The sequence below is a fragment of the Vigna unguiculata genome, chromosome 1 (genome assembly GCF_004118075.2).
Source record: "Vigna unguiculata cultivar IT97K-499-35 chromosome 1, ASM411807v1, whole genome shotgun sequence".
In the NCBI taxonomy this organism is placed as follows: Eukaryota; Viridiplantae; Streptophyta; class Magnoliopsida; order Fabales; family Fabaceae; genus Vigna; species Vigna unguiculata.
This window is the reverse complement of record NC_040279.1, coordinates 3,498,310-3,525,537: the sequence shown is the minus strand read 5'-3', so window position 1 is coordinate 3,525,537 and position 27,228 is coordinate 3,498,310. Positions and strand designations below refer to the sequence as shown.

Here is a 27,228-nt window from a genome sequence, read left to right as displayed (position 1 = left end):
TTATATCAGCAAAGGGACTTCATTGTTGTTCTTTAATGATGGCTTACGGTGTATGGTGTGTAACAGTCGATAAGAGTTCAAGAGTAGATGTTGGAGTATTTTTTTCTGCACCCCTTTTTTCTTTCTGTACCTCCGTAAAATATTTTATCTTCATTTTACTCCTGAATAAAAATATATTAAAAATTTTAAATTTATTTTCTATTTCTTCGCAAGACATCCCTCTTGACATTCAAGTAGCTATCTCTATCATTTTTCTTATCCATCACCGATTTTATCTTCACATAATTATTTTTGGATTGGTCAATTTAAAATGCACTTCTAGATTTCGAAGTGTATACCGAATTATCCAATTCAATATATATTTTTAGATCTAATAATGCATATTGAATTGGTCAATAGTATGTAAATTTACATACCAGATTAAATAATTTGATATATGCTTCTGGATTTGGTAATGTATATCGAATTAGCTAATTTAATTTTTTTTTCTAAAAATATTTCATATGCTCTAGAAAGTTCTTTTCGGAACCCATTTTATGTAGAGGTGCTTCGAAAAATTCATTTCAGAAAGTATTATATGAACTCTGGAAATCTGTACAGAAAAATATGTTTCGGAATGTATTTCACACATTTTGAAAATTTTATTCCAAAACGCGTTCCGAAAATTTTGTTCTTGAAAATTTTATTCCGAAAATTCCCGAAATACTATTTCGAAAAGTCTGTTACGGAGTTCATAATTCGGAAGTCACTTTGATAAGGACAAAATGATTATTTTATTAAAATTGATGGGTGAAAAAAGAAATTGATTGGGAGCAGGAAGTAATTGCCTAAAAGTAGCGGTTGTTTACGTTATTTTTGTGAAGAGAAAGACTTTGAAAGAAAAATTGCGTTTTGAATAGCACACGGTATAAAATAAATATAATGGAGGTTAAAATATTCCCTTCATCCATGTTTTTGTTGAAAAATCTCAAATAGATCCTAAGATTTTTTTTAGTCTCAATTAGGTTCATATTTTTGAAAATGTATAACAATTAGGCTCATTCCGTTAGTATGATGTTAACGGTGTTAAGGATATGCCACGTGTCAGCTCCACATTTTTTTGATTTTTTTTGATTTTTTTGATTTTTTTTTAATTTTTTTTAATTTTTTTTAATTTTTTTTTAATTTTTTTTTGAAAATTATTCATGTCACGTGTCACGTCAATATTGTGCCACGTGTACGTCAGTAAGGTGACACATGTCAAATTATTGTCTCAATTTGGTTCATATATTTGTTATTTTTATTACATTTCAGTCCATTTTTTTAAATTTTTTTAAATATATTTATTTTAACCTTTTACAAAATTGTTTTAAAATTTTATATTTAAATTTATAAAATTGTTATTTTTAAACCAACTCTACCATTTGTATATAAATTATTTAAAACAATTTTGTAACAAGTTAAAATAAATATTTTAAAATTTTAAAACAAAATATAAAATAAACTTAATATTATTAAAATTGTTTAATAAAAATATCATTATAAAATTTATATAAAAGTTAAATTTGATCTCAATTTGGAGAAGATGAAATTGAAAATTAAAAAAAATGGACTAAAATATAATTAAAATAACAAATATATGGACCAAATTAAGATTCAAACAATAACTTGACACATGTCACCTTACTGATTTGACACGTGGCATGAATAATTTTCAAAAAAAAAATTAAAAAATTAAAAATTAAAAATTAAAAATAAATTAAAAATAAATTAAAAATAAAAAATAAAAAATTCAAAAAAATGAGGAGCTGACATGTCGCATGTCCTTAACACCGTTAACATCATACTAACGGAATGGGCCTAATTGTTACACATTTTCAAAAATATGGACCTAATTGAGACTAAAAGAAATCTTAGGACCTATTTGAGATTTTTCAACAAAAAATGGATGAATGGAGTATTTTAACCTATAATGGAAGAAGATTCGCATTATACCATCTAGGAAAACATTCTATTGGAATAGCTTTGAATCATCTAATTTAGAAGTTATATTTTAAATTTTAAATTCTATATAGATGACAGATTTAAGATCCTAGTAAAGTAATATGTTGAGTAAAACAAATATATAAAATTAAGAAAAATAACATAAATTTTTTTCATATACTTAATAATAATTTTAACAAAATCGGGTAATTTTTCCATTCTCGTGTATATATGTAAGTCCACTGTTGTATTTTGCATGTTATTCACATTAGGTTTGGAAGTTAATGTAGCAATTTTAAATTCACCGATTCGGAAAGGTGCAAAATAGATATAAGATGTTAGAATATATGATACATATATTCACCTACAAGACGGGCTTTATACCACTCAAAAGAACCATTAGAATTGCGTTTATATCGAAAAATCTACATTGACCTGATTATATTCACATCCGGTGACCTAGGTACCAATTTCCATGTTTTATTAGCAATAAGAGCATTAAATTCATCTAACATTGCAATTTTCCAATTCGGGTCACGAATAGCACTAGCGGGATCTTTGGGTAAAAGAGATATAGTAGTGGTAGTCATGGCAGAAAAATTAGAAAACATTTTTGAATTTGATTTGTAGATTCCATTTTTAGCTCTAGTGGTCATGGGATGAGGGGTAGGTCCTAACAACGGTGTGGGAATGAGTGTAAGTCGGTTTTATGGGGTTGAATTAGGCTTAAAGCCCACTTCTAACATGGTATCATATTAGTTTTGATCCTAAATCCTTAACAACCACCTCTACTCCACTTTTCTTTTTCCGCTGCATTTTTTTTTTCTAATGGCTGATCAACCCAAATTTCATCCTGCTTTGACTATCACCAATATTAAGTCCCTCATTCCCATAACATTGGATGCGGAGCATGGCATGTATCACTCTTGGGCGGCTTTATTCACGGTCTTTGTTAGGGCTAATGATTTACATCATCACATCATCTCTCATACGGAAGCCAACGAGGTAGCCTTCTATGCCGCATCCAAAGCCGCAGACCCTGCTTTATGGAAGTGTCTCGATGCTGCGGTGCTTCAATGGATATACGGGACTATCTCCATTGATCTCCTTCACGCTATCTTGCTCAAAGACGACACGACTCAAGGGGCATGGGCTCGTCTCGAATCTATGTTTCAGGACAACAAGGTTTCTCGGGCTACTCATCTTGAAGAGGAACTTGCGGACCTTAATTTCGAGAATTTTTCGTCGATTGATAGCTACTATAATCACATCAAGTCGTTGGCTGATCTGAAGCCTAGGGACAATGGATATCATCCAAAATCAAGAACCATTACCCTCGTTTGCGAGTTGTCGATCTCAACTCAAGCTAGCGGAGCGGACCATTAAAAACCGCTTGGCAAAAGAAGGAAACTAATTAATACAGAATCTGCACAAAAATATGCACCATATATGCATCATAAATGGCTACGTTACAAAATAGCATAACCAAATATATATATATATATATATATATATATATATATATATATATATATATATATTATGTTGTGAATGAAGTTGAAAATATAGATATTATAAAAAGGTTTTACAACTTATCGGTGTTCAAGGAGAAAATATGTTTGTCCTTTTATATTATATGGAAACTTATTGAACAACAACATAAAACGAAAATATGAATTGTCAAATTATTATGTGAATATTATAATTACAATTTGCCAGATACATTAGTTGAACATCTATATATTAGAAGATTAAAAAGTAATGAAAAATTTACGTTTATCCATAATAGTTGGGAGAGAGTTTCTAATTTTTTGATGTTTAAGAAAACTCGATTTGCAGAAAAATTGAAATTAGTTTCTAAATGAACTAATATACTAGATAGTAGAGCGTATTTTAATTATAAAGATGATCATGAGTCAAATTATCTACAAGAAAATCCGGTAAGGGAAGGACAAAGAAAATTAATATTAAATCATTCAAAGCAAAGATTTCTAAAAAGTCAATTTTAAAGATATATAAAATTCAAATTATAGAATAATTTTACTGACGAAAATCATGGATTTACTATGTGTTTTTGCTTAATTTATATATAATAGGTATCTTTTACCTATGTGTAATGTAATTTTATCATAGATTTGGTGTGGTCTCTTATATTATTATTTTTTTCTAATAAAATCTCTATGTAATAACAATGGTGTATGACATGAATTTATTTAGATAAATTTTGTTTATTAATATTACTGAGTTTTGTAACATTTATAAACTTTCTGATAACTTTGAAAAGACACAATAGAAATAATGTCAGAACTATAAAACAAATATATAGTACAAGATATACATATAATTAAAATACAACAATTAATGAAATTATTTGGACTTAATATATATATATATATATATATATATATATATATATATATATATATATTATATTTCTTCTCACACCCTCAATTTTCTGCGATGAGATGTATTAAGTTATCTTGGATGAGATATATCAAGCCTTGTATCTAAAGCTCACCAAATTATTGGATGTGATAAATCATACCTACCTTGGGTGAGATGTATCAGACCTTTCATAGGGAGAGAGGGAAGGAGTTTGGGAAACAATCCTTATAGATATAGTAAAAATTGTTAGTGAAATAATCCTCTCTAATTTTTCTCTCCATTTCTTCTATGACAAAAGTTTTATATTGTGTTCGGATGAAGGATTTCAAAAATTCAAAGAAATTAAAATACATAGTATTTGAATTACTTACAATTGAATTCCTTTTATTCCTTAAACAATTTGTTTGGATAAAATAATTGAAATATATTAGATTTCAATTTTTTTTTTTCGGATAAAGTAATTTAATTTCTATTTTAAGGCACACTCTACGCTACCTTTGAGCCTGCATTAAGTTAGCTCGATCTTCGATCTAGAACGACTCAACCTAGGCCGACTAGCCCAAATTTCGGTACAGGCTAACTTGGCTCGACCTTCAGTTTGAGAACGACTCAACTTGACCTTTAGCCTAGGTCAACTTAGCTCGATCTTCGGTTTAGGCCAACTCGACCTTTCTTCCGAGCCTACTCGGCTTGACCTTTGGTCCTGACCGACTTGGCTCAACCTTTGATCCGGGCCGACTCGGCTTAACCTTTGATCTGCACCGACTCGGCTCGACTTGCGTCTCGAGCTGACTTGGATTGCCCATTAGCTCTACTTGGTTGACTTGGCTCGACATTCAGCCCTGGTTGACTCGGTTAGGACTTTGGCTCGGGTTGACTCAGTTCAACCTTCTTGGCTCGACTTCAACTCAGGTGGACTTGGCTCGACTTCGGTCCAGGCCGACTTAGCTTACCTTCAGATTTGGCTCGACCTTCAACCAGGATGACTCAGCTCAACCTTCGGCCCAGGCCGATTCGACAATACCTTTAGCACGGGTCAATTCAACTTGATCATCTATCTATGCTGACTCGAATCGACCTTCATTTCAGGCCGACTCAACTTGACATTCGATCTAGGTTAACTCTGCTCGACCTTTCCCTCGAACTGACTCGACTCGACCTTCATCACAGACTGAGTCAGTTCAATTTCAATTTTCTTTTAATTTCCTATCCAAACAAATCATTTTACTTCAAAATATTTCTAATATTTTAAATAAATAAATTATTCTATTAAATTCTCTCGTCCAAAAATAACATAACATAGATAACAAAATTTTCGTCGGTATAAAGCGTGTGTTATCTTTATTTTATTTACCTTTTAAAATTTACGAAATGTATGAAACGAAAGAAATGAGAATGAAGAGGTACCTTTCATATCTTACTATAAATATTTTATCAAGAAATATGTGTACACATGATCAAACATTTTATGTTTTTTATTTTTTTTGTCTTTTTTGCTTTTATTTGTATGTGGTTACATCAAGCCAAATGCCCACGAATTAGATTACAAAGATAAATTTCATTATAATACTGATACTTTGACAATATATATAATTATTAACAACCTTCGTATGATAGCATCATAATATAATATTTAAAAAATATCTTCTCAATTCAAATATTTATATTATTATAACAAACTATTGAGTAGTTATATACAATGGTTGTTACAAATATTATTATTTATTTCATTATGTTTTGTCAACGTGTTAAAAGATATAAATCAGGTAACATATAAGTTAATTTTAATTTATAATTTTTTTATTTCCTACTTTTAAAATATTTGACAGGAAATTTGTCCAAACAAATCTTTAATATTTCCGTGTTCATGATAGCTATAGTTTAAAATTCTTGCATATAGATTAAAAATTATATATATATATATATATAAATTTTGTATTAGTTTTAATAAACTAACATCGTTCTCTTACTAAACACATATTACTTTTACTAAAATAAAAACATTAATTAAAAAACACAATAATGTTTGATTGAAGAGGGATAATATAGCTACATTGAAAAGGATGGAATACTTAAAAATAAAAATTGATAAATGTAGAGCGACAAAGAAGGATGATTGATGGTGGCATGTCACATAGAAGCTCGCTGTGGATGACACGTGGAGTTTGGTGGTTTGATTTGAAGATTCCATTGAGTCATCACCATTCATCACATCACATTATGGTTATAGTTATTTAATTTTAGAAAAATAAATTTTCACGACTTTCATTTATAATTTTAAGTGTTATTTTTTAAATAATTTTTTTTATTCTCAATATTTTAAAATTATTTAAAAAATATTACTTTATGATAAAAGATAAAGTTATTAAAATTTAGTAATTAAAATATCATTATCATTAATTTTAACGCTTAACACTCAAATAGTTATATGAGAGATTAAAGAAAGTTCAATGCCTTTTTGTGTATCATGATTAAATATGTAGTATTATAAGATTTACAAAATTAAAATAATAAATTTATTTAAAGAGAATATGAATCGTAATGTTCTTATGTCCCTTTAAACATACCTAATTATCTATTAAGCTAGAGACTAATCTTACTGAAATTATATTTGATAAATATCTTTAATACTTGATAAATATAAAATTATATTTATCATCTTAATTGAGGACCACACAATGGAAAATTTGTAATGATGTAATAATATATTGTGGTGGCAAGGCTTCTTCCATATTTGGAAGTAAGTGTGAGACGTAAGGCTGAGAACATAATATAAAATTTTACCAATTTTGGCTATCGGTGAAGGCAACATATCTTTGGTTCTTTGGCTCAAAATTCCACTTACTTCACTAACAAATTCTTACTAACAAATTCGTGTTTACAAATAATTTCTAGTAAAAGAATTATCATATATTTGTTGTGTAGATCATAGATATTTCTTTACACAAATAATAATATTTTTAATATTATTTTGAATAATGTTTTTTTTTGACACACCTAGTTAATTCTACGTTAAGTAATTTAGAAATTTTAAATTAAATTATAACAGGTAGAAACTTTGACATCTCATAATGTGATATAGCAGATATGAATGATCAAATTTAAAGAAGAAAATTGTAATTTATGAAAAATTTCCTTCAACCATTCCCACAACTGTATAAGACTACAATAATGAATGAACAAATGAAAAATGATTTAACATTATTCCTATAAAAAAAACATAAAATTATATCCTTTTTTGAACCTTTAAATTAATAGGCAATCGATCATATAAAAACTTTCAAATAACTAAAGTTTTAACTAGTAGCACAATATCCAACCAAGTTTATGCAAAAACACACATTTTATACTAAAAAAAATACAATTTTTTTTAACTTTTTGAAAAAACACAAATATCATCCATAATTTAGTAAGAATGTCTTCAACCTTATTAAATATCAAAATTAAAAAATCACCTAAATTGACAAGAGAAAAAAAGAAAAAATTCTAATAAGTAGTTATTCAAGTCGGACTAACAAAACATGTATAAATTTATTTTGTCAAAGATGATTACCGTAGTTCTAAATTGTGATACTTTAGACTGCTAAAGTTTTGTTTCTTATACTTTATTTATTTTTTATCAGTTATTTCTTTATTTTAAAAAAAAATAACACATAACTCACAAGTTAAATTCAATGGTAAATCACATTTTCTTGATAAAATCGTGATTGAATCCACTATATGCACAAGTATTTGAGAAATAACATTGGGAGGTTCTTAATTTAATTTTACCTTTTATTTTTCCAATAGAAACATAAATTATCTCAATATTTCACACATGTGTCTCTTTATTTTTTTTCTTGTGTAGTATTTTATAATGTATAAACGTGAATTGCATCTCAATGGCATTTGCTTCCAACTTCTATGATTTTGGTAATCAAAACGTATGAATAAAACACCAATACCAAGCACAATTTAGTACTCCATTACTATTAACTTATCATGCTTTATCCCACATATTTAGTGTAAAATTTTTTATTAATAAATGGAAAAGAGTATTTTGACACTCTTACAAAAAAATTTCTACTTTAATAATATATATATATATATATATATATATATATATTAAATTAAAAAAAGTTAAATATAATTAAAATATAATTATTTATTTTTGTGAAGTAAATTTTTTTATTTGATGGGTGTCAACGTGTTATCACCCTTAATAAACTTGAGAAGCTAAAATAATATTTTAAAACTAAATATAATTTTAATATTTAGTTTTCATACAAAGTTAATAGCATTTATTTTCTACGTATTTTAAGTTAGTATAGATAAACTTTTTTTCACTTACATATTCGTTCATGTTTTTTTAAAATGTGAGTGTAAGTCTCATATTAAATATAAATATAAATGAGAAAATTAAGCACTACGTAAATAAGAAAACATAAATTTATTATTTTAAATTTTTGGGTTGGAAGTGGTATTAATTTCTTATGAATGAATTAGTCTTATGTCTCATTAGTATTATGTCTCCTCGCTTATCCTTTATCGAAAGACTTATAAGATACTACTCTCATAATTCATGTGATACTTTTTTTAAAGGCTTAAGTAGTCTTTTAGTCCTCGTATTTGTTTAGTTGGTTCAATTTGATCCTCTTAATTTTTTAAGATTTAATTAAGTCCTCCTTTTTTTTTTTAAAATGGTCTAATTTAGTCCCTTCTGTAATGTTGAGTAAACATGCCTTTTACATAATGTTGAGCTTTCATTGTGGAAGTGAAACATGGTAGAAAAGGTTTCATTCATCCTTCTTCTTTATTCTCTCCTTTCTCACACCCAAGCACCAAACCACACTAACACAACCTCCAACATGACACCCAGTGGTCCTGAAGTGGAAGTTCAGCGAGACAGATGGGGAAGCGGAAGAGACCTTGGTGGTTGAGTCTTCAATGTCATCATGAATGAGCAACTCTTCTTCCTCTTCCATGGTGATATCTTCATGGATGCTGAAACCAAAGACTTTAAGCTTATTGGGGAAGTGGGATTTACTTTTTGTCAAACCCCATTGAATCTTGAGTATAAATAGACCCCAACACATGCAACAAACTACTCCTTGATACAAGCACATTAAACTAACCTTACCTTGTTCCACACTTTCACTACCCTTCCTCCAACCCAACTGAACTCAAATCATGCCCATGGAAATCTAACTTTACTACAAAGCCAAAAGAGCAAATCCCACCAAGGTGTTGATTCATGATGGCGTTGAAGACTCAACCACCAATGTCTCTTCCACTAAACCATCTACCTAGCTGGACTTCCACTTTAGGGTTGTCGAGTGTCATGCTGGAGGTTGTGTTAGTGTGATTTTGGTGCTTGGGTGTGAGAGGGGAGAGAATAACAAAGGGGGATGAATGAAGCCATTTTTGTCACGTTTCACTTGCATAATGATAATTCAACATTATGTAAAAGGAGTTTACTTAAACATAACGAAAGGAATTAAATTGGACCATTTTAAAAAATAGAAAGACTTAATTAAACCCCAAAATATAAGAGGATCAAATTGAACTAAATGAACAAATACGAGGATTGAAGGACTAATTAAGCCTTTTCTTAATCAATGACAACACTAATTCAATCTCTTTCCGAAGAAGAAAATGTTATAACTCGTAATGGGATTGGGACCGGTCCTATCCGTTTTTAGTAAGAACTGAAACCCTAAAAGTGTGCTTAGATGAGACAATTTAAGAGAGTAATTTATTTATTTAGAAAATTTGAAATCCTTTCAATGAAAATGATATGTTTGGATGATGAAATTAAAAGGTAATTGAAATTAAGGAATTTTAATAAGGTATTTCAAATAATTAGAAAAGTAGAATTTGAAATTTACTAAAAAAAAAAGAAAGAGATTGAAAATTTCCAAATTGTGGAATTGCTCATTGGTAATTCCCGAAGTTGTGGAATTGATCATTAGTTAGAACAAAAAAGTCTCCAGGTCCAAAATATCAAGTTGGGCTGCACAAAAGGTCGAGCTAAGCCGACATGGACCGTACGTCGAGTTGGGTTGGACCCGAGTCAAAGGTCGAAGTGGGCTGAACTGGGCCAAAGACTGAGCCTGACCTGCCTGTGATGAAGGTCAAGTCAGCCCAGCCCAGATAGAAGGTTGAGTCTAGTCGAACTGGCCGAAGGTCGAGTCGAATTGAAGGTCAAGTCGAGTCAAAGATTGAGTCGGACCAAATGTTGACTTGAACCAAAAGTCAAGACGAGTCGTACCGAATTAAAGTTCAAGCTAAGTAAGTTAAACTTAAAGGCAAAGTTGAGTTCACTATAAAATAAAAATTAAATTGTTTTATCAAACAAGAAAATTAAAATTTAAAATACTTTAATTTATTCATCCAAATTAATTATTTAAGAATTGTTGAAATCCCTAGTTCAAACACAAGGTAGTTTTTTCTTCACATACTCATATGAAATTTACATGAAAACTTTGAATACTAAGATGGTTTAAGAAATAACTCACACCCATGGATTATGAAATATAACTCCTATAGCACCTATATCATGCTTAACAATATTTGAAAAAAAAGTTGAAGTAAATAAAATCAACATTTTAAAATTACACTGTACTCTTTATATAACGTGGTCATCAACATCTTGATTGAGACAGAACACATGCTAGGATTGCACACCACACGCAACCAAATACAACTCATTTTAACTTTACCATTTATAATTGTTTCAACTTGCAAAGGCCTGTGGGGTTCTTGCATTTATTATATAAGTGTTATGAAGTTTCTCGCAAGATAAGGAGTCCCCTCAAATTGATTTTTTCTAACAAGTTTTGACTTTTTCAACTGGATTTGAGAGGAACAACACTACACTTAATCTTCCCTATAACGGATTTGAATTTAAATTAGTACTTGTATTACGTGTATACATAAATTAAATTACATTTTAAAAATATATTGAAACATTTAAACATGTTTGTACGAGTTTCTTCAAAAAAAACTTTTAAAACAAAAAATATGAAAAATGAACTTAATGATTAAACTAATTTGAAAAAACTTTGTTATCAAATTTTTTATTCTAACTTAGTATAAATTAATTTTAATTTATAATTCTTCTTTTATATTTCTTTAGAGATCTTTATGGATAAATATACAGTTTGTGTCCAGGTTCTTGGTTTGCTACAATGCCACATGGGACCAAAGGGTCTAAATCAATTTTGAATAATGACACCAAACTTTGGCAAATTCATAGTGTGAGAAAGCAAATAATTAATGACCTAGATTGAGACCTTACACCTACATTGACCCCTCAACTATACTATATATATGAACACATTACTGAGTCTGTTAGGCACACCAACCCTAAACATGGCTTCCTTTTCAACCTTTCTGGTGTTACTTCTTGCTGCCCTAATCCTCATTCCTCAAGGTTTTGCTACTTATTACAAACCAATCAAGAAACATCCCATTTACAAGCGTCCAATTTATAAGCATCCCATTTACAAGCCAAAACCTTTCCACAAGCCAATATACAAAAAGCCACCCTTCAAGAAGAAGCCACCTTATGGAAAGTACCCTCCAGTGGAGGACAACAACAACCATGCCTAGAACATGCAACATCCCCTTTTATCTTATTACTGCTTAAATAATAAGAGAATCTGCTTTGTGTTTTCTTGCATTGTCATGAATCACTCTTCTTTGCTCTTTCACTTCAATGCTTTGTGTTAATTATGATGTTGTGGTCAAGACAAAGACCATCACACATATGTCTCTGAATGTAAATCAAATCATAAATATGCTTCTTAATTCTACTGCAAATTATGAATAAAATGACTTTTGTGGTTCAGATTGTGAAGGTTATTGTTCATTGATTTACCATTTATGGTTAAGCTTTGTTCCTGTAGAGCTAAATATACAGTTAATCCCGCTAAGTAGAAAAGTCTCTTAGAGGTTTAATATTTTGCAGCAACACTTTTTGAAATCAGTTTGTGTAGTTCATTGGTGCATGGAATGAAAGTCTGACAAGAGACGAGAAACAGTGGTTATGAAACTTCTGTTCACTCTCCATGCTTTCCTAAAATGATGATAAACACTTACTGAATTAATTTGAGTATAAAATCAGGGGCGAGATACTTTCAATTACAGGTTCAACTTGAATAATTATATTTCTGGGTAAGAACTTATAAAATAAAGTACATCAAGGTAACCATAAATTAATTTTAATTTAATAGAAAAAAATGATTTATTTCAATACTTTGCTAATCAAATCCATATTCAAAATGTACAAAAGATAAGTTCCTACTTTAGGGAAAGGGACTGTGTTATATATATATATATATATATATATATATATATATATATATATATATATATATATATAATAGTCATCAGGAAGAGTGTCTCGCATTCATTCATCTTTAATGTCAATTAGAATTACTAAACTCAGTTTTGCCACTTTCTCTTTTCAAGTTTCACCAAAGCACTTCGTGTTCCTGTTCAGTGTAGACATAGTCATTGTATAAAATTAAAACCTAGATTTTAATTACCCACAGTTAAGATGCAGAAACAATCTGAAGTAATGAAGAAAAAATAAGATGGTAAGAAGAAAATGAGATTGAGGACTAAAAAAAATAAGATAAACCCATAAAGGAGAAAAAGGTACCAACCTGACACTAAGTGGATCGATTGGAGAATGCAGTGTTCATACCCACTTCAGTCAAGGCCCAACACTCGTGAGTGGGCGAAGAAGGCATTGGCCGAAGGCGCCTTCTCCATGCACCTTCAAGAAATCTCCTGTACCCCCAAAATTGACCCCCAAAATTGATGCTTATGTCCTTATTTAATATACCGTGAGAATGAGTGAAAGTGGGTAGGGACGCAGTAAATTTCATTTACTGCGTCAACGTCCCTGCACCCCCAAAACGTTACTATACATTACTATTAGTATTCTTGTACTCCCGTTTCTTCTCCATCCAGTGTCTGCTTTCATTAAAATTTTTGCTCAGTTTCATTGTGGTTCGTGGTCTTGAGAGCTGTCCTTCAATCGTTCATTCTCTCTGTAGTGGTCCCTCTTCTCTTCATTCGTTCATTATGTCTGTGGTGGTCCCTCTTCTGGTTTGTATGACTTTCATTTATTTTTTTTAAGGAATCCTGTTTTGTTTATTCTGTCAGTGAGTATGCATTATTGTGATTGAAGGTTGATTCTTTGAAGGAAGGTGTTGTGAGTAACTACCTTATCTCCTCTCCAAGTGGTACTTCCGTCAATCCAGGTTAGCCTTCATACCACCTTAAGTTCTTTGTAAACGGCATTTGTTTGAAGGGATTGTCTGTGTTTCAAAACGCAATACAAAAGTTGTTTTTCAAAATGTATGGGAAACAGATTACAGAATCCGTTTCAAAATGTTATGAAACAGTTTCTGTAATCCGTTTCTAAAAAAATTTGCAAATTTTTTTATAAAACGGAATACAGAATCCATTTCATAACATTTTGAAACGGATTCTGTATTCCGTTTCATAAAAAAATTTGCAAATTTTTGGAAATGGAATACAGAATCCGTTTCAAAATGTTATGAAACGGATTTTGTATTCCGTTTCATAAAAAAATTAATTGCAATTTTTTTATGAAACGGAATACAGAATCCGTTTCAAAACGTTGTGAAACGGATTCTGTATTCCATTTCATAAAAAAAATTGCAATTTTTTTTGAAACGGAATACAGAATCCGTTTCATAACGTTTGAAACGGCTTCTGTATTTCGTTTCCCATAAATTATGATTTTCGCATCCATTACAAAATTACATATGTGTATATATATATATATGTTCATTACTCATGTTCGTAGGTGGTTGTGGGATGCTGTAAGTCAAGAATACATTTGTTTTTGGTGTTTTTGGTGTACGTTTGTTAGATGATAAATGAGAGTTGATAAGGAATCCGTTTCACAATATTTTATGAAACGGAAAGTGTATGCCGTTTCGCATAAATTATGATTTTTTTCTTACACCCATTCATAAAAAAATAACACGATCACCCCATTATTTTTAAATCTTACTTTTAAATGTTAGTGGTAAATAAACCTTGCATAATATTCTGCTAAAAATTACACCCACACACCCACACCCCATTTCTTTCTTCTTGATTCCATTTCCAGTTCTGTGCAAAGAAAAGAACTCGTGAATAAGATTGGTGGCATGCATGTACGTGCTGTCATCGTCTTAGAAATAGAATTGAATCACTTATTTCGTTGAAATTCCCGCTCCTTATTTGCATGGATGTTTTGTCCGACAGACCAAACACTTGAACGGAAACCAAAATTTTGTTTTTCCAAACGAATTACATAATCCGTGTCTTAAATATGTGAAACAGAATAGCTATTCTGTTTCATACTTGGATTTTGTGTGTTGGTGTGTATATTGTGTTATTGGGGAATTTTTAATGTGAGTGAATGTATATTGTGTGATTGGTGAATTTTCTAACGTAAATCATGCAATCAATATCAACATGCAATTAGTTTTCAATTTTTGATACGTGTTGCATTCACTCGTTTTCTGTGATACGTGTTGCATTCTTTATGCATTTAGATGGGTTATTTACGTATTAAAATTTCTTTTTTTATTATATTATAGTTCATTATGGAAGATCATCATTTTAGTTATTTGAGTTTCTTGGATTCTCAAGCGGATTCTCAACAAAATTGTAGTCTCATGTCAGAGTTTTCTGATTTTGTTCATGATATCTGCGAACAAGATTATACATCTCATTTTACAACTGATGATATTTTCTCAACACGTGAAGATTTAATTAAATGGGTTAGAGGGGTTGCTTATAATCTTGGGTTTGTCGTTATTATTCTAAGATCGGATAAATACAATGGACAACCAGGAAGAAAGACCCATGTATTATTAGGTTGTGAAAGAGGTGGAAAATATAGAAAATACAAGTGTGATGCAGAACCCAGTTTATCTGGGACAAGAAAATGTGATTGTCCCTTTAGATTGAGAGGGAGACCCATCTCTCAAGGGGAGGGATGAGTGTTGAACGTAAAATGTGGTTACCATAATCACGATGTCTCTTCTACTCTAGTTGGTCACCCCTATGCGGGTAGGTTGAAGTCTACTGAACAGTCGTTGCTTGTTGATATGACCAAAAGTCAAGTCAAACCTGCAAATATACTTCTCACTCTAAAAGAAAAAGATGATTGTAATGTTACAACTTTGAAGCAAGTGTATAATGCAAGATATAGGTACAAACGTTCAATAAGAGGTTCAAGAACTGAGTTACAACAATTAATGTTGATGTTGGAATGTGATCACTACATCCATTTTAGTAGATGTCTTGATGAATCTGATGTGGTAAGCGATTTGTTCTGGACCCATCCTGATGCTGTGAAGTTGTTAAATTCATTCAATATTGTGTTCTTAATGGATAGTACCTATAAAACCAACAAATATCGGTTGCCATTACTTGAGATTGTTGGTGTGACCTCAACAGGATTAACTTTCTCGGCCGCTTTTGCATTTTTATCTAGTGAAAAGCAAAATAATTTCATTTGGGCTCTTGAAAGGCTAAGAGGTCTATTTATGACGTCCGAGGGTGGTCCACAAGTCATTGTAACTGATAGGGATCTTGTTCTAATGAATGTTGTTGGCATGATGTTCCCTGAGTGTTATCATCTTCTATGTCGTTTCCACATTCAAAAAAATGTACAGGCAAAGTGCAAAATGTTAGTAAATTCTATTGATGCATGGGATGTTGTATTGCAAGCCTGGGAGAATGTCATGGACTGTGAAGATGAATTAAAGTTCAACGAGTGTGTTCATCGTCTTGAGCTTGTTTGCCAGCCATGGCCTATATTCATTGAATATGTTAACGACTCGTGGATCATTCCTTATAAGAAATTCTTTGTGAAGGCATGGACGAACAAAGTTATGCATTTAGGGAATACAATATCAAACATGTATGTTTGTATTTTGCTATTAATTAAATTTTTTTTTATTAATGGTTTATATGATTTCCTTGTATAAATTATACTAGGGTTGAGTCTGCTCACTGGAGTCTGAAGAAAGTTCTTGGAAGTAGTATGGGAGACCTTTGTTCGTGTTGGGATGGAATTCACAACGTTATTATCTTGCAACACAACGAAATTAAGGCGTCTTTTGAAAGAAGTTTAAATCTGATCAGTGACTCTTACAAGGCATTGAGTTATAGAAGATTAGTGGGAAATATTTCTAGATGTGCCTTAGAACTCCTTGCTCCAGAGTTGGAAAGAGTAAAAAAGATTGGATTCGATAGTAGTCGTTGTGGCTGCATTCTCAGACAAACTTATGGTCTACCATGTGCGTGTGAATTAGCACGATATGATCCTGGGATTATTCCTCTCCAAGAAATTCATGTGATGTGGACTAGGTTGAGCTTCTCCAATGCCTCGTCTTCACAATCTGAAGGGCAATTATCTATTCAGAGGGAAGTTGATCTACTGCTTAATCTTTTCAAAGAAGTTGATATTGCAAGAAAAGTGACCATAAAACATAAATTACTCGACATAGTTTGCCCTTCCATGACATCGATGTTACCACCACCAAGTAAAGTTAAGACGAAAGGTGTAGCTAAGAGTCATAGATCAAAGAAGTCAACCAAACGTGATTCCTCCTATTTTGAACATGTGGACGCCTTCATTGAGTCCTCAAGACAAGACACATGTGTTGCAAAAACAGAAAACAAGCTGAAGAGCAAACGTGTAATTGAAGAGAAAGTAATACCCATGCTAGAACAGTTCAATCCTGTTTTTCATCCTTATATAGTCGATGTTGTCGATGTTGTTGCGGACGGTCATTGTGGATATAGATGCATTGCTGCATTGTTGGGTATGGGTGAGGAGTCGTGGCCTCTAATCAGACATGACCTATACAAAGAACTTAGTCAATGGCGAGATGAATATGCAACATTAGTTGGAGGCTATGATCGTCTGGAAGAACTGAGAAAGTCTTTGCTAGTTCACTCACCATCAGGGGTATGACTTCTACACACCAATGTTGAAATTTATGTATTAAAAGTTTTTTATGATATTGTTTTAGTATAATCTAATTAAATTATATGCAGGCTAATCGAGACAAATGGATGACTATACCAGACATGGGGTATGCGATTGCTAATCGGTATAATGTAATCCTTGTCTGCTTGTCGTCAGTTCAGGATTTGACGATATTCCCACTTCGTACATCCCCACCTATTTCGCAAAGTCAACATCGACTAATTTGTATTGGACATGTTTACAGTTCTCATTTTGTGCAGGTATATATATATATATATATATATATATATATATATATATATATATATATATATATATTATTTTGATAAAGAATTTTATATCTCTATTCACTAATTACGTATTTATAGGTTCGTCTACAAGAAGGTTGTCCATTACCAACAGTGGATATCATATCATCTAGCAATTGTTACCCAAAGGCAAAAGGTTGGGCATCATTTTATAGAGATAGGATGCAAGCATTCCTAGATTTACACGTAGTGGATCGTAGTTATGTAGATCTCATGGAAGACTGATATTTGTTGATTGTATTAAGTATTTGACTGTTGTTGTTTGTAATTATTTTACCAATATATAAAATTCTAACTCCTTTGGCCAAGGGACGGATATATTTTGGCCTCATTGCTAACATTAAATAACTTAATATAAAATACAATATATAGATGAAATATCTTAATATAAAAATTCTAACATCAAACACAAATAAATAGTAAATGGACTATCCAGACGTAGATGGTCGTCGGCCTCGAACTCTACGTCCTCCTCTACTCTCTTCCTCTTCAACGCCTTCTTGAGCCATCTGCAATAACTCACGAGTGCAATCCCAAGCAACTGTGCCCTCAGTAACGTCTCTACAGTCTATCATCCGCTGAAGACCGCCTACAATGCGTTTCACGAGACCCTGTGATAATAACAAGTTAATGTCAAATATTAAAAGTTACTAATAATACGAGCAACTAAATTTATAACATACCAATAAACCACTGGAAGATGATGACGGTGACGTCCTCTGAACTGGTATGTCATCTGGCAAATTCCGACGAAGTCGGGGCACAATGACAAGGCTAGGTCGGTCGGCCTCAGCTCCACGTAAAATGTATGGATGGGAGACTCTCCTAAACCACTGCAAATATCCATCTGCACATGAAAAAGGAGCTGGTGCTTGGACCACTTGATGTACAACAAACTACTCGTGCTTCTTCCACTGATCATCAATAGCCTCAAAGTCCATCATGGGAAGCGAACTGGGCGGCGGTGGAATAGGCTGCTTCATGTCGCAACACACGCTCCGGCATATGACGATGTACGATGGTACCAACCCTCAGGAAGCTAGAAAACATGCCATGTGTTACAAGTTGTCGAGCAGCTCTATGTGCTACATATGGGTTCCAAATCATCCCATCATATGTCAAGCCATCCAACTGGACTCTAACATCAGCTATAGCGAAAATGGCGCGTCCAGTGACATAACGTAGAGCACGGGGTTCGGTCTCCACATATGTATCCCGTACTTGCTTCCTTCCCAATGTAGGGAAGTGCTCGTATATCCAAGCCTGTATCAAATAACATTTCATTTAACCATTGTCATATAAAACTAAAAACAAGTAAAATAAAGAATAAAATGTTATATAAATGGGTACCTACAGAAGAGGTAGATATCCAGCTAATTGCTTTGTATTTGCAAAGCTGGCATCTCCTAGCTGCTCATATAAGTGGACAAGAGCAGCAACTCCCCAACCATATGTACGACATGTGGAGAGATCTCTAAATAGCTCGAGATAATGTGTACGAACATAGGTCGCGCTTTTGTTAGCAAATATCGTGCACCCTACAAGGTGCAAAAGATATGCACGTGCAGCAAACTCCCATAACTCGTTTTCACAACAGCTGTCATACAACTCTCTCAACCAGCTAAGTCAGACCTGTGCACCCCGACTTTGATTAAGCTCCACACAAGCCATGGCCCGGTCAACACCAAGAAGTGTCGTCAAAATCTCAACAGACTCTTCATATTCAAGATTTTCAGTGGAGCAAAAGTTTCCACTGATGGAAAGATGGAGAAGTGACCATACGTCATCCAAAGTGATGGTCATCTCCCCAATGGGTAGATGAAAAGTATTAGTCTCGGGATGCCATCTCTCCACAAAACCCAATACTAACCCAAGATCGATATATTCATATAAAATATCGCACAGAGACGATAATCCAGAAGCTAACACAAAAGGTGCAACAGAAGGGTGAGGACGTCCTAATTTCTTCACTTTTTTAATATGAGACACTACTTTTACAACTCGATCCTAACAAAAGAAACAAAAAATAAATAAAAGTACTTAACAAAAGAAACAAAAAATAAATAAAAGTAGTTAACAAAAATAAAATCAAACATAAATAATAACTTCTTACTTACTGACCTGACCATCCCATATCATGCGTGCAACATGATCCTCGTACCGAGTCAATAAAGATGTATCATATGGACCACCAGGAAATCCTCCACCATCGTTATCAATCCCCTCCTCATCCTCCTGAGGAACGTCGGAGACCTCATTCTCAACAATATCATGCTCAACAACATTAGCTTCATCCTGACCCGTTGTACGATTTCTACGAGCCGAGGCTGTCGGTCTCTTGCGTGCACCACCTTGTGTGGAACTCTCGGGTACATCATTTGAACCACGTCTAGATAAATTTCCTCGTGTCCGAACCATAGCTATAATAAAATAAAATACAAATTATTTAAATAAGAAATACTCGCCCTCATCTTTCATTTTTTTTTACTCGTAAAAACAAAAACAAAACAATAACTGTAAGTGCAGGTTCAATTTCACAAATCTGTAAGTGCAAGTTGAATTTCACAAATTGAAGAACAATTTAAATAAAAATTAAAGAAGTAAATCAAATGATAAAACGGATTTCACATTTCACTCGAAAAGCAAAAAACACACCCAAAACGGATTTCAGGTTCCGTTTCAGCAGTATGGGAAACGGCTTTCACAATCCGTTTCACCTAAAATAAAAGAAAGGAAAATGTTTTTGAAAAAAAAATAAAAGGAAACAGATTCCAAAAAAAAAAAAAACCAAACGGATTTCACAAAAAAAAATAAAAAACACCAAACGGATTTCACAATCCGTTTTAAAAAATAAATAAATAAAAAATAGGAAACGGATTACACAATTCGTTTCCTAAAAAAAAAGAAAAAAAACACCAAACAGATTTCACAATCCGTTTTTTAAAAAAAAATAAAAAAAAAGGAAACGGATTACACAATCCGTTTCTAAAAAAAAAAAACAAACGGATTTCACAATCCATTTTTAAAAAAAAATAAAAGGAAACGGATTACACAATCCGTTTCTAAAAAAAAAAATCCCAAACGGATTCCACAATCCGTTTTGTAAAAAAAAAAAAGGGGGAAACGGATTCCATAATTCGTTTCCTAAAACAGAAAAAAAAACTCATAAACTATGTCTCAAATACTCAGACATCAACACAACACACCTTCCAAACTATTTCCGAAGCAGGTTTAACACAAAAAAGCGAAGATGTACACATTCAAATCTACAACTAAAATCAATTAAAATCAAAATACGTGAAAAAATGGAGAAACGTACCGTGAAAAATGGAGAAACTACCGTCAAAAATGTAAAAGCGGCGGGAACAGATGAAACGCGGTTGTCTGGGGACAAGAATGGTGTGTGGAGAAGACAAAAAGATGGCGTCGGGGACAAGAGGGAGGACGTGGGTGGGTGCTGTGTTGTGTGTGTGGGAGAAGAGAGAGAACAGGGAGAAGAGGTGTGGAGGATGGAGGCCTCTGCACATTAAAAAAACCCTAGGTCAAAGATTCCAAGGGCAAGGGCAGGGGTGCAGAGCAGGGAATCTGCTTTTGGGGGTGCAGTGCGGTGACTCACGGGGTATTTAGGGGTGCAGTGCAGTAAAAAATAATAACTCATTTTTTAACCATGGACAAAGACGGAATTAAGATAAGTTTTGGGAGTATAAGAGAAATCATTGGAGGTGCAGGGAGAAGCCCCCTTGGCCGAAACAATACCAAATATGAAAGAGGAGTGAAAAAAAAAACATAGATTTACTAAAAAAAAACAATAAAGTTGAATAACATTTCAAACACTAGTCATCGGAAACACCAAACACTTTAACATTTAGATCTTACACAAAAAATACATGAACATAGATACAAAGGATTTGAAACCCTAATTATAAAAAACACAAACTTCAACGCCTTGAACAAAAACTTGGAATCGTGATTGAAGAAACCATTCACGCCTTAAACACCTTCAGAACGTCAGTGATTGAAAAAATAGTACAGATTGAGTGAATCAGGTACAAACACGTTTCAAAAAAGGCTTTGCAAGCAGTACAAATTGAATGAGTAAGATAGATGTAGGCTTTGAGAACCTAAAAAAAAGAGACAGAGTTAGAGGCGTAGGTGATGAAGGATATAGATCTTACCATCTGTGAGTTTTTAAAAACCAAAAATTTGCAAATCCTGTGCAGCGAGATGATTCATGTACAGATATTTGAAAATAGGGTTCTCATTTCATGAAAAATATATTAGCGCACCAGAGGAACCAAACCATTTAAAAGAGCATTGTATCTTGATTTGGGAAAACATTGAGGGCGGAGAAGGTGGAGGTTAAATATTTGAGGCATATTGTAGTCTATTCCCATTTTGTTCGTTTCTCTAAATTTCTGATCATTCCATAATGGCCTATTGGTTTTGTCCAGAACATCTCCAAAACTGTGAACAGCCCTCAGGAATCTGATCATTCCATAGGAGGGAATTTTGGGATTTTCTTACAACCTTTTGGAACTATGTATTAAGAAGTCAAAGAGTGGGAAAATGTAGAAGTTTTTGGTAGCCAACCTTTGGTAACCTCACTTGTTCAAGACTAGGAGTTAAGGGTACAACCAAATGAACTTGTAAGGGTGAGAAGGACAACTTAAGAGAACAAAACAGATATTTGAATGTTTATGCGAGTGTTATAACACCATAGAGAACCATTTTCCTAATTTTCTTCTTGATAAAAAATGTGAAACTGTTGGGAGGGACTCAAGGAGAATTCCATTACCCAACTGTATAGTAAAGAGAAGAAAAGGACTACAGAGACTTGAAGACACCTTCTTCATATTTTCTTTTTATTCAATTTTCTTCTTTGATTCTTTGTGCTAGCTGTTGAATCAGTGAGGAAAGAGAGGATCTCATGTTATACAGATCTTGTACTACTACTGATCATACCATATCAAAATCAGTAAGTCTTTAGGGATTTGCAGTAGTAAATCAATATAACAGTACCTTGTTTTGCAGTATCAAATCACATTCAGATGGACTTTAGTTGCATTACAGTTTTATCTTAAATTGTTCATAAAATGATGCGCTGCCATTTACCATCAAAATCTGATTTATTATGCAGGCAACAATTTGCAATTATTGTCTATCAATTGGTCGCTGCCACATTGTCGTTTTGTATTGAAAAACGGATAAAACAATACTTCAGAAGATAAGGCAACACACCGTAGATGGGTTTCTGTCCACCTTAAGTGATAACTGAAAGAAACATGGAATGTTCTGAATGCAGAATCAGGAGAATTACTATCTAAAGGGAAAGAAAAGGTTTCTTGTGTTTTTCGTAATTTTATACCAAAACTTGGATTCTCTCTTATGCCAAACATCATGAAAAAGGATTGTCAAACTAAGACAAGTACCACATAGCATACAACTCCAGTTCTTGAATCGACAAACCATCAATCCCAAGTCAGAAAATAAAGATACATAATTTAAATAAAGGGATGCAAAAAAGAGCGGAAAAACTAGAATATCATCACAGATTCAGAACTTCTTGAGAAAAAATTAGACACGTTCAGAGAAACTTGGACAAGGCAGTATGAACCATGGAGCCATATCTAGAAAATAGTGATTGGCACAAACAAGTGGTTGCTGCCTTCTTCCCCATTCATCACAAAATAAGTCATGCAGACTAAGAAAGTGAAGAATGGACATTGAATGATGGTAAGTGCAAAATAAGTCAAATGATCGGGGTGGATTTTTAAGCTTTGTGGGAATCTAAATGAATAGAGTAGGGAGGCCAGAGAACATGCAGTTAAGAATATACATGGAAATTGGATTAGTGAACCACCATCAAGTCCTTGACTCAATTAATATACCTGAGATCAGTTGGTGTAAAGGCAGAGACAAGAACTTTTGGGATATGAGCGATTTTCGACCATTCTACACCATTTCCTCTAGCACATCTTTTTTCTAGCAGTGAGCAATTATATATGCAGAGTCGTTGTAAAGACACAAGGTCCCGAATTCCATCAGGCAGTGATTTCAAACCATTGCAATTACTGATTTCAAGACTCAAGAGTGATGACAGATTCCCTATCCAGTCTGGTAAACTTTTGCCACAATATCCATCTATTACTAGTCTTTTTATTGAATGATGTGGCTGCAGGCCTTGCATTATCTTTTCATCTTTCTTCAGCAATGGCTCATCTATATAGATCTTTTCATTTTCCATCTTTAGCCTCTCCTCAATAGGATCCCTCCACAATGAATTCACACCGAGCCGCCACCGTAATTCCAATTCTTGAAGATGTTGCTTCTCCAGTAATATGTTTGCAGACTCAACCACTGCAGCATTTTCTCGCAGAGAATCCAACCATTTAATTACTAATTTCCCTCTAAGGTTGTTTAGCCCACTCAATTCACTTATATCAACGTTTTTACTTTTAGAGTCCAATAAAAAATGTGTCAGTGTTTGAAGATTGGTCAATTGTCCCAACCCACATGGCATACATGTCAATTTCCCACAATCATTCAATTCAAGATGCCTAAGACTTCTGCTGATATCTGAGGGTAATTCTTTAAGTTCGCCACATCGAGAAAGTTTTAAAGTCTGCAAGTTATGTAGGCTAGTAACATCTAGTGGAAGACTTACCAGAAACTTATTCATTGAAAGATCAAGATATCTCAATTGCTTCAACTCTCGAATACTATTTGGAATTGTTATCAAATGCAACCCAGAGAGTGTTAACACCCGTAGGCACTTCATGCTTAAGAGAAAAGGAAAATGAAGACTTGGCGGAGGACCGAAATTTTGACTTCCATAAAGTGGCTCTCCAATAAAAATAAATGTCCTTAACTTGTTGGAAAATGATGATGTTTTCTCTAAAAAATGTAATGAAGTACAAGAAGACAAATAACGTGTTCTGTTTCGAATGTCCTCTTTTTTTCCTTCAACAAAGGCGTATTCTTTTCCAACCACTAGTTGTGCGAGATCATGTACCAGGTCATGCATTTTACAAGTAAGAATGTCACCAAAATCATCTAAAGTCACATCTTGGAAAAGTGACATTGACAGCAAATTCATGAAGTACTCATGACCAACATCTTCTTCACATCTATTGTCACGTGATGATTGAATGAACCCCTCAGCCACCCATAACTGAATGAGTGTTTTCTTGTCAAACTCAAAATCTTTTGGAAACAATGAACAATACGCAAAACACTTTTTCAAAAATGAAGGAAGATGATCATAACTCAGTTTAAGGATTGCAAAGATTTTGTCCTTGTGTTGATCTATCTTTGAAAACTCAACTTCACTAAAATATAGCCAATCACTCCGGCCCAAGTTTCGAGAGTACAAGAGGCTGCCAATAGTTCTTATGGCCAGGGGAACCCCAGCACATTTTTGAACAATATCCCTTCCCATGGCTAACAACTCCAAATCATTTGGTTCTTTCCCCTCATCAAAAGCCACTCGAGAGAATAGCTTCCAAGATCTTTCTAAATCAAGACCTTTCAAGAAAAGGGGTGGATGTGTGGCCATTATTTTCGCCACGGTCCTACTACGTGTTGTTACAATTATGGCACTCCCCTTACCTCCTTCCACAACTAAGCTCTTCAATTTAAGCCACAGTTCCCTATCCTCATTCCACACGTCATCCAGCACAAGCAAAAACTTTTTTCCACGAACTTTGTTTCTGAGATCTTGCTGCAGCTGCTCAATCTCACTATTCTTATCATTCCCAATCATCTTTTCAGCTATTTTCCTCATGTCAAATTCATCTGAGACACACACCCACATTTTTTGCTCAAAATAGCACTGGACAGCATTGTCGTTAAAAACAAGTTGAGCAAGGGCAGTCTTACCTAGTCCTCCAAACCCAACTATGGCAAGTACAGACACATTGTCTATCACACTCACTTTGGTGTCTAGCAAATAACTTTTAAGAAGTTTCTTTTCCTCCTCTCTCCCAATGACATCATCTTCTCTCACAAAAGAGTAAGTTTGTCTCTGCTCCCTATATGCAATTGGAGTCTCCAAAGGACGGTCTGTCAATTGCAAAGTAATCTTGTTTTTAGCAATTGCATCTAGCCTCTTCTGGATTGCTTTCATTTGATGACCTAATTTAAAACTATAGGCAATTTGGTTTTCTTGGGAGAAGAAAATCTGTATCTTTCTCAAGACTGTGCTAGAACCTATCACTTTTCTTTTCATCGCTTCAGAGGAAATATCATTGAGCAAGTCATCTGCATCGTAAAGCACATCTTTCAGCTCCTCCAACCAATTACTGATTTGAAGGTTGTTGGTCTTTGCCTCTGCATCCAGGAGTACAGCTTTTATTGCAGATACTGTGCTCTTCATTTGCTGTACGTCATCTTTGAGATTCCAAATGATTCCAAACTCCTCTTGAGCAAAAGAGCTCAAGTTTTGTAAGACTATCTGAGCAATTACTTCCATCCTTTGCCAAATGAAGTTTGGTACAAGCATTATAAGAACAATATTAGGAATCAAACAATTTCACATCAGTAACAACAATATTAGATATCAAATAATTTCACAACCACAACAACAGCAAATGAATCCTTTAAACAATAAAGTGTGGCTGCCGGCTACATGGGTAACAGCCACCATAATGTTCAGTTATCTACAATTTGTGTTGATCTGTTATGAAAATCATATTTGTGGACAAATTGACCTTAGAAATCAAACAGTTTTTGTTGCATATAACATGAAAGGAGCATACGAAATTCCAATTATGATCTGCGATAATAAAAAAAAAAACGAGTACTACTAATGTTTTCAATCAAACCATATTTATTAGCTGAAATAAAGTAAAATTGATGGGTGTGTATATATATTGGAATTTAGTGAGAAAATTTCAGAATAATGACATTAGTTCCATGCTTTACAATGAAATTCAGTGGTGCTATCTACGATAGAACATCTTAGTGGTTCAATACCTAAGAGAGTTGGAATTAGAGAGAGAGGAAGAGAGAGCTGACCTGCTTTGGAAAAAAGAGTGTAAATGCGTGGAAGATGAAGAGATTAGATGAGCCACCTATATAAAGGAAATAAAAAGAAAAAATATTTTATTTTTTACATTTTTTTTATGGTTTTAATTTTTTACACCTTAAATTTTTTACACCTTAAATTTTTTACATTTGTAAAAGTTAAAATAATTTAAATATTTAGATATAATGATTTGATGTATAAATTCAAAACAATTATTTCAACTTGTATATATAAGTTATAATTAAACTTAGTTACTAATTTAGTCTCAGATTGGAAATAATCAAATTTGATCGTTTTAAAGAATTGTGGTACTAAATTGAACCAAAAATTTAAATAGAGGACTAAACTGAAAAATAACTATTATCACTGTCACATGACAACCCACGTGTCATGATTGTAAGTTGTCACGTGACACGACGATAAACTGACATGTGACAAGTTATAATTGTTTGAAAAAAAATTAAAAATTAAAAAAAAAATTAAAAATTTCACGGCTTGACACGTGTCCTGTACAAACATGGTGTTAACTCTAA

At 32.9% G+C, this 27,228-nt stretch overlaps 5 protein-coding genes across 5 annotated transcripts; 3 read left to right on the top strand and 2 right to left on the bottom strand.

Annotated features, from left to right (window-relative positions):
• The first annotated feature begins 2,790 nt into the window (after window positions 1-2,790).
• Window positions 2,791-3,348, top strand: LOC114182579. Its single transcript, XM_028069478.1, has one exon. The coding sequence runs from the start codon at window positions 2,791-2,793 to the stop codon at window positions 3,346-3,348; it is 558 nt and encodes a 185-aa protein (XP_027925279.1).
• A 12,563-nt stretch (window positions 3,349-15,911) lies between these two features.
• On the top strand, window positions 15,912-17,347 carry LOC114182564. The gene is made up of 2 exons (XM_028069455.1): window positions 15,912-16,288; window positions 16,366-17,347. Exons 1-2 carry the CDS (start codon window positions 15,912-15,914, stop codon window positions 17,345-17,347), a joined length of 1,359 nt encoding a protein of 452 aa, XP_027925256.1.
• A 90-nt stretch (window positions 17,348-17,437) lies between these two features.
• LOC114177996 lies at window positions 17,438-17,994 on the top strand. The gene is made up of 2 exons (XM_028063655.1): window positions 17,438-17,622; window positions 17,731-17,994. Exons 1-2 carry the CDS (start codon window positions 17,449-17,451, stop codon window positions 17,893-17,895), a joined length of 339 nt encoding a protein of 112 aa, XP_027919456.1. The 5' UTR covers window positions 17,438-17,448; the 3' UTR covers window positions 17,896-17,994.
• A 1,032-nt stretch (window positions 17,995-19,026) lies between these two features.
• Window positions 19,027-22,968, bottom strand: LOC114174604. The gene is made up of 3 exons (XM_028059463.1): window positions 20,990-22,968; window positions 19,792-20,090; window positions 19,027-19,677 (listed from the first exon to the last, which is right to left on the bottom strand). The coding sequence occupies exons 1-3, from the start codon at window positions 21,195-21,197 to the stop codon at window positions 19,297-19,299; spliced, it is 888 nt and encodes a 295-aa protein (XP_027915264.1). The 5' UTR covers window positions 21,198-22,968; the 3' UTR covers window positions 19,027-19,296.
• Window positions 22,969-23,202: 234 nt separating this feature from the next.
• LOC114174529 (putative disease resistance protein RGA3) lies at window positions 23,203-26,705 on the bottom strand. Its single transcript, XM_028059386.1, has 2 exons — window positions 26,686-26,705; window positions 23,203-26,141 (listed from the first exon to the last, which is right to left on the bottom strand). The coding sequence occupies exon 2, from the start codon at window positions 26,138-26,140 to the stop codon at window positions 23,546-23,548; it is 2,595 nt and encodes an 864-aa protein (XP_027915187.1). The 5' UTR covers window position 26,141; window positions 26,686-26,705; the 3' UTR covers window positions 23,203-23,545.
• Window positions 26,706-27,228: the final 523 nt, after the last annotated feature.

What these genes read in the sequence shown, in the direction of transcription:
- LOC114182564 (XM_028069455.1), top strand. Translation starts at nt 15,912, where the DNA reads ATGACGTCCGAGGGTGGTCCACAAGTCATTGTAACTGATAGGGATCTT. An exon ending in GGGAATACAATATCAAACAT is followed by an intron (nt 16,289 to 16,365) that starts GTATGTTTGTAT and finishes AAATTATACTAG; the next exon opens with GGTTGAGTCTGCTCACTGGA.
- LOC114174604 (XM_028059463.1), bottom strand. Translation starts at nt 21,197, where the DNA reads ATGTGCAGAGGCCTCCATCCTCCACACCTCTTCTCCCTGTTCTCTCTC. An exon ending in TAGTTTCTCCATTTTTCACG is followed by an intron (nt 20,091 to 20,989) that starts GTACGTTTCTCC and finishes ATTTTATTATAG; the next exon opens with CTATGGTTCGGACACGAGGA. An exon ending in GCATGATATGGGATGGTCAG is followed by an intron (nt 19,678 to 19,791) that starts GTCAGTAAGTAA and finishes TTCTTTTGTTAG; the next exon opens with GATCGAGTTGTAAAAGTAGT.
- LOC114182579 (XM_028069478.1), top strand. Translation starts at nt 2,791, where the DNA reads ATGGCTGATCAACCCAAATTTCATCCTGCTTTGACTATCACCAATATT.
- LOC114174529 (XM_028059386.1), bottom strand. Translation starts at nt 26,140, where the DNA reads ATGGAAGTAATTGCTCAGATAGTCTTACAAAACTTGAGCTCTTTTGCT.
- LOC114177996 (XM_028063655.1), top strand. Translation starts at nt 17,449, where the DNA reads ATGACTATACCAGACATGGGGTATGCGATTGCTAATCGGTATAATGTA. An exon ending in ACAGTTCTCATTTTGTGCAG is followed by an intron (nt 17,623 to 17,730) that starts GTATATATATAT and finishes ACGTATTTATAG; the next exon opens with GTTCGTCTACAAGAAGGTTG.